Source organism: Prosopis cineraria, unplaced genomic scaffold, assembly GCF_029017545.1.
Source record: "Prosopis cineraria cultivar Desert tree isolate PC_DT_omini unplaced genomic scaffold, ASM2901754v1 PC3, whole genome shotgun sequence".
Classification (NCBI taxonomy): domain Eukaryota; kingdom Viridiplantae; phylum Streptophyta; class Magnoliopsida; order Fabales; family Fabaceae; genus Prosopis; species Prosopis cineraria.
This window is the reverse complement of record NW_026555334.1, coordinates 28740761-28747572: the sequence shown is the minus strand read 5'-3', so window position 1 is coordinate 28747572 and position 6812 is coordinate 28740761. Positions and strand designations below refer to the sequence as shown.

The 6812-nt window shown below is 35.4% G+C and overlaps 1 protein-coding gene across 1 annotated transcript; it reads right to left on the bottom strand.

The window, feature by feature from the left end:
* Positions 1-2174: 2174 nt before the first annotated feature.
* On the bottom strand, positions 2175-3348 carry LOC129305044 (uncharacterized). The gene is made up of 6 exons (XM_054944947.1): positions 3252-3348; positions 3083-3162; positions 2822-2926; positions 2667-2745; positions 2494-2592; positions 2175-2409 (listed from the first exon to the last, which is right to left on the bottom strand). The coding sequence occupies exons 3-6, from the start codon at positions 2896-2898 to the stop codon at positions 2323-2325; spliced, it is 342 nt and encodes a 113-aa protein (XP_054800922.1). The 5' UTR covers positions 2899-2926; positions 3083-3162; positions 3252-3348; the 3' UTR covers positions 2175-2322.
* Between the last annotated feature and the right edge of the window lie 3464 nt (positions 3349-6812).

Genomic DNA, 6812 nt, shown 5'->3' with positions numbered 1-6812 from the left:
GAATACCAAATGAGAAATTACAAATTTATGAGTTTTATACATGATTGTTTATTGAAATGGTTTTAGCATGAACATTAGTTTGTGAAATGAAACTTTGAAAGGGTAATGATTTCAATATATATATATATATTAAAAGTGTTTAATATGGAAATGTGGAGAAAAGTAGTGACAATTGTGAAAAGCATGATTATAAGGGATGGAAGTTCACCTAGGATATGTAGGGATGTGTGTGTGTGGAGATATGGTGAGTAAAAAATTTATATAGTCAAGCTGGTATCATAAGACATCTAGTGCAGCATTATATGGGCCGGTACCATAGGTAATCTAGTACAACATATTATGAAACTGTTATCATGGGACATCCGAGTAGTCTGGCAACTCCGTAGTGCCTATTAGGGTGCGGATAGGAGCCAACGATGCCTTTACCATGAGTGTATGGAGAGGCAAACCATAGTCCATAAGTAGGTTAAGCTAGGTATTTCTACCACTAAAAGTGTGCTCAAGTCAATGAGTAGTTGATCTAGGAGAGCCTTTGGCTTCGTGTTAAGGAGCATTAGAGGTTCGGTGGCTAAATGATCATACTAAGTTTCTTTGTGTGGAATTTCTTTGAAAAGATGAAATTATTTCATATTTTGATATATATATATATATATATATATCTGTGATAATACCTTAGTTTTGATACTTTTGCATGGTTACTTGTGGTAATAGACATTGAATAAACTATATTAGTTACTGAGATATTTATCTCACTCATAGTTATTCATATTTTTTTAGGTTCCGGTACTAGTGGGTTGAAGGGAAAGGATCTAGGATGAGTTGACATCTCTCCCCTAAGCCTTTGTAAAATTGGTGTAATGACTTTGTGAATTGTTGGTAATGACTATGTAAAAGTTGCCTTAGGACTTAAGCATGTGCATATTATGGTAAATGTTGTGTTTTGTAATTTTGAGTTCCCTAGCCCTTTATGTATGTGTGAATGATTAAATGATTGAATGGGCTAGTGGATGAATGTATTGGTGTGTGAATATGAGATGTTTGAAGAGCATGTGTGATGATTTAGCCATGTATGAAATTAGAGAAATGAAAATGAGATTTAGCCTAAAAGTGCGAAATGGATGAGTTACAAGTCAATATGTATATGTGTGTTATGTTGTGCATCAGGTGTGTATTGTCCATATGGATGTGGTCAAGGCCTAAAAAGCGGTTAATGACATTTGTTTTGAATTGAGCACTTAAATAGTAAGATTTTGGCACAAAATGGTCAAAATCCACTGGAGTATTTAATTTTTGATAGAAATATCAGATTGAGATGAAGCTAGTGTCATTAGTTAGATTTCGAAACAAGCTACGTGTGGGTACTTGAACCATCCTAATCAGATATTGTATATGGAAATGGCATGCATTTGAAGTTTGCTTCAGAAACTACAAAAATGATAGCAATTTCAGGTGTGTGCATTGCGGCGCATGTACTTGCATGCCACAGCATGTAGCATAGAGTGAACGGCTGTTGTCTTTATACCATATACCATAATGCATGTCACACGAGCCATGGTTCACGATGCCAAAATTTCACTTTATTTTCCTGATTTACACATGTTTTCTTGATCTTTGATGCTCTAAGGCTATATGCCACTAGTACAAAAATGACTTTTTACAGCGGTTAAAAATGACTTTTTACAGCGGTTAACGAGACGATGTTGTTCCAGGGGATGTAGAAAGTCCCTCTTTTTACATCGGTTATAAACCCGATGTAAAAATTAAATTTTTTACATCGGTTATAGAGCCGATGTTGAAAATTATATACAAGAAAATTAAAAAAAAATTTACTTTAACTTTTTACACCGGTTCCGATCCCTACATCGGTTGGGATTGGAACCGGTGTAAAAAGGTGCACTTTTTACACCGGTTATGACCATAACCATAACCGGTGTAAAAAATATTATATTCTACAACGGTTGTGGTAATAACCGGTGTAAAAAGTATTTTATTTTTTTATATTATATTTATTTTATCGATTTTACCCATTCCTGTGCATAGAAATTGCCAAATCAGACAGCCCAATTAATTTACAATTGTTTATCAAGTATTTATCAACTATACAAAGCTATTTAACTATTAAAAAAACTAATAATTGTCTAAATTGTCAAAATTGCCATTCCTGTGCATAAAAATTGCCAAATCAGACAGCTCAATTCATTTACAATTGTTTATCAAGTATTTATCAACTATACAAAACTATTTAACTATTAGGAAAACTAATAATTATCTAAATTGTGTCAACTATCAAAATTAAAACATGTCTAAAAGTAACAAAAAACCTCACAAGTTCTCCACAAAATAGGTTGCCCAACGTATGCGGATGTCTTCAATTTCAGCTTCAGAAAATGCATCCGAATTGTCGAACATCTAAAATTTAATTCATAAAGTAGGCATATTAATCAATCTCAAATAACATAATAAAATAAAATTTTTAAAAATATATATATTTACCTCTTTTGTAAATTCGGTCATGCCTAATGTGATAATATTGAGCATGTGCCTCATGACATATAGACCGCACAAGTTCGTCCTCACCGGTTGTCTATGACTCTATATAAGAACAAATCATAAAAAATTAGTAAGAAATCTTAATGGTTGAATATATTAATAAAGTATAGCATCACCTTTGGCTCAATCCATGTGGGATCCTTGAGCTCATGTCCATGCTTTTGTAAGACTACATTTTGATATGTTCTCATTGCCCTATGATCAAGATTACCAAGTTAGTAAAAATATTCAAAAAAAATTAAATTAAATAGTTTAGTAAAAGTATTCTTACAAGTCTATCGTCTTCTTCATTTCTTTCCCAAGTTTGTAATGGAGGGAGCATAAAAAGACGACAGTGTTGCTCTTCATTGAAAGAACAAATAACTGCCAATGGTCCCTGCTAAATATGATACAAGTTAAAGTAAATCCATATTAAAAAACTATTAATTATAAATTGATCCTTACGAGTGCACATATGGAGCCATAAAAACGTCCTTTTTGACTTCACATATTCTCTGTTGGAGGTACGCGGCCCTTAACTCTGGAGTATTACCTTTCTCTGTCATGTGATGAGGGCAAAGGAATCCAAACTTATCACCTTTGCCCGATGTAATGCACAAATGATGAAGATACCTACAACAATGCAATTATATTAGTTTACTAAACTTGATGATTAAGTTTACTTACAACAATGCAATTATATTAAAGAAAAATATACTTACATCATAAATAGTTCAATGTGTGGTGTGGTAAGCTGATTATTTGACAGAAGTCGAACCAAATCTTCCCGTTCAATTGTCACTATCATGTCTTTCTTGCCCACAACCTCCGGATCCATTTCTAAACTCTTGAACTCGAATGATAAATCATACGCCATTAAAATCATTCGCTGATGCGGAGTCAACGAGGGTTGTGGAAGCTTTGGGAGATTCGACGAGGAAAGCTTCTACATAATAAAAAGACAAGAAATAGTTAATAAAAAACATATATTAGGAAGTTGCTACATAATAAAAATTCATGAAATTTCGTACCACAGCTTGAACTAGATTCACAAGTCTCTTGGGCCATAGGATAAAATTGCCAACAGCTTCAACCACAGTCTTCACCTCATCAGTAGGGAATGGAACCAAAGCATCTGGCACTTTTGGATCTGCAACCACCACTCTTACTTGATCATCTTGAATTTGCTTGTGGTGGATGGTTGACCCCAAGCTATAGATGCTACCAAGAGCAACCAAGCGTTTATCAGGATCTTCTAGAAATATCTCACATGGTTCACCAATGTTGTCACCAGAAGGACCCTCTGACACATGCTCAAGAATATTACTCCCTTTTGTACTATGAAATGCAGGAGATGTATGAACTGGTTCAGCAGTTGTCTCCTGTCGTGAGCTCATGCTCATCATCTCCTCCTTCATTTGCTCTTTCATTTGTAGAAGCCGAGCTTCAAATGAAGCTTCAAACTCATCCTTAGTCTGTTGCCTCACAGTGGATATCAATGTATCAAGCTCTTCTCTAGTCACTACACCTCCTGAATTGGGACGTGCAGGTGCTCCAAAGTAGTCCTTAATGCCCACACCATATCCAACGCCCCTCACACGACCCGGATGCTCTGGCTTGCCTGTAGCAACTGTTAAGATATCATTTCTGCCCTCTGAAATGAAGCTTCCTTGGGCTTGTTGCTCCTTAAGAGTATCCTATAATATAAAAATAACAATATTAATTAATAATATATACAATTGTATAGAAATTTAAAGGGACAAGGAATAATAATTTTACTTACAATCCTCTCGGCAATCTCCCGTGCTGTCTCACTTGTATAGCCTCCTTTCTTGTACTGATGTCCATATCTCCATTTCTCCTCTCGAGAGACAGGTGATGGTGGAGAAAGGAGTATGGAAGGATCAGACTTGGCTTCTTCTTCTCTCTTCTTCTGTTTCTCTGCCATCAGTATATCATCAGCTCTAGCATAACCTCCACGAGATAGGGTGTGGGGGCATTGATTCTGCCGAGCAATTTCTCGCCCTTTAGCTCGTTTTTCCTGTTAATAAATTGAATTTTAGATTTATAATTGAAGTAAATCTAAATAAAACTTAAATAAATTAAAAGTTAACAAACCATAGCCTTTTCAGAAGTCCGAATCCTGACAAATTCTTCCCAAGTATCTTCATCAAGGAACTGGTATGTATCAAGAGGATTGGGACGAGCCTGACCCTCTGGCACCTCGATAAAGATATATCTTCTAGCAAGATCAGTCTTAAAATTTCTCCAACGTGTTCCACAGTAAGAAATCAACTTGTGTCGACAATCTTGATTAGATGGAACATCGTATGTGAGCTACAATGAAGACATAAGATAATAATCAATAATTGCCCAATAATATATAACTATAAAAAAATTTTAATTTTTAATTACTTACCTGAATACTTTCCCAAATCTGTTCCTTCACACGTTCTGGCACATCAGGCCAGTCCTCAAACACAATAGGAGGCTTGGTACGCGATAGGAGGCCAAGAAAACTAACAAACTTGGCTTTATGTGGCCCTATCGGATTCCATCTCCGGTCAAATTGAATTGGTAACCTACGCCCAGCACTCCTACTTAATGTCAGATCTCTTAATCGTGTGCCACGTCTCCCCCTCCTCACAGACTGGCTCTGACTCGGCTCCTCACTAGGGGTGCCCTGACTTAGCTCCCCACTAGGAGCAACATCACCAATTGATTGGCTCTGAGTGTCATCACCTTGATTCTCCATATTCCTATTAATTCAAATAAATGAAATTAATTAAAAAAATAATCAAAGATAAGATAATTAAGAAAAACAATCCCACAACATAAATTTAATTGAACTAAATTAACATACTTTAATTTCAAAACTAAACTCATATAGGGATATTCTCCCATATCCCTTCATGGTGATCACTTCTTATGGCATGTTCATCATCTACTTCATCTACCACATCCAAAATTGGTAGCCCACTTGAGAAGTTAGGAGTTTCAGAAATATCAAAATTTGATTCATGATCGTCATTACTATCAATCATCCTTTTTCCTTTAAGTGCTATTGACCAATTTTTATTTGCTGGATCCGTGACATAGAAAACTTGTTTAGCTTGGTCTGCCATAATAAATGGCTCATCTCCAAAAGTTAGTTTTTTAAGATCAACCATTGTAAATCCAAACTTATCATCACGAATACTATTGACGTCAACCCACTTGCATTTGAAAACAGGAACTCTAAATTTTGTATAATCAACCTCCCAAATCTCTTCAATAACCCCAAAGTAAGTCCTGGATGCTAGTTTAGGTTTCATATCTTTTGAACTAGAAAAGTGTACGGCTTCAGCCATTATCATAACTCCACTATTTTGCACCGTACTCTTCTCATCCAAGACTTTGTATAAAAGGAATACCCATTAATATCATAGGCACTCCAACATATAACATCAAAGTTAGGACCTCCAGCCAACCATTTAACTGTTTCAGAAACACCACTTTCATTCAAAATTTTCTGCTTGAACCAATTCACAAAAGTCCTATTATGCTCTTTCAACAACTTTTGTTCTGTCATTCTCATTCGATAATTTTTTGCCTTTAAAAGTTCTTTATGAGAAGATATGTAATCTTTAACTTCATCAATATTATTCAAGATATATAAATGTGCTTCTTGTAATTCATCATGATTCATGCTCTTCACTGATACTCCACGTGTGCCTTGACCATATTGCCTTTTCTCATGACGAGATTTAGGAAGTCCAATTGATTCTGTACTTGACAAGTAATCAGAACAAAACTCCATAGCTTCTTCAGCAACATATTTCTCAACTATTGATGCTTCGGGTCGAAATGGATTTCTGACATACCCTTTCAGTATTTTCATGTATCTCTCAACTGGGTACATCCATCGCAAATAAACAGGGCCACACAATTTTACCTCCCTTACTAGATGCACTATTAAGTGAACCATAATGTCAAAAAATGTAGGAAGAAAGTGCATCTCAAGTTGGCACAAGATAGTACAAGCTTCTTGTTCTAACTCTTCCAGTTTACGGGGATCAATAACTTTACTGCATATAGCATTGAAAAAGAAACAAAGTCTGGTTATTGTAAGTCTTAAATCTTCTTTCAATATGCCTCGAATAGCCAAAGGTAATAGCTTGTTGCATCAAGACATGGCAATCATGAGATTTTAAGCCTACCAGTTTCAACTCTTTCACAGATACAAGCTTCATAATATTTGAAGAATACCCCGAAGGAACTTTGATTCCATGTAAACACTCACA

Bases quoted from the DNA above. Each gene is read 5' to 3' on its own strand.
- LOC129305044 (XM_054944947.1), bottom strand. From the start codon at position 2,898: ATGAAGAGCAACACTGTCGTCTTTTTATGCTCCCTCCATTACAAACTT. The intron at 2,746-2,821 runs GTAAGAATACTT...TCTTGATCATAG, and splicing joins ATGAAGAAGACGATAGACTT to GGCAATGAGAACATATCAAA. The intron at 2,410-2,493 runs GTAAATATATAT...ATTAAATTTTAG, and splicing joins TGACCGAATTTACAAAAGAG to ATGTTCGACAATTCGGATGC.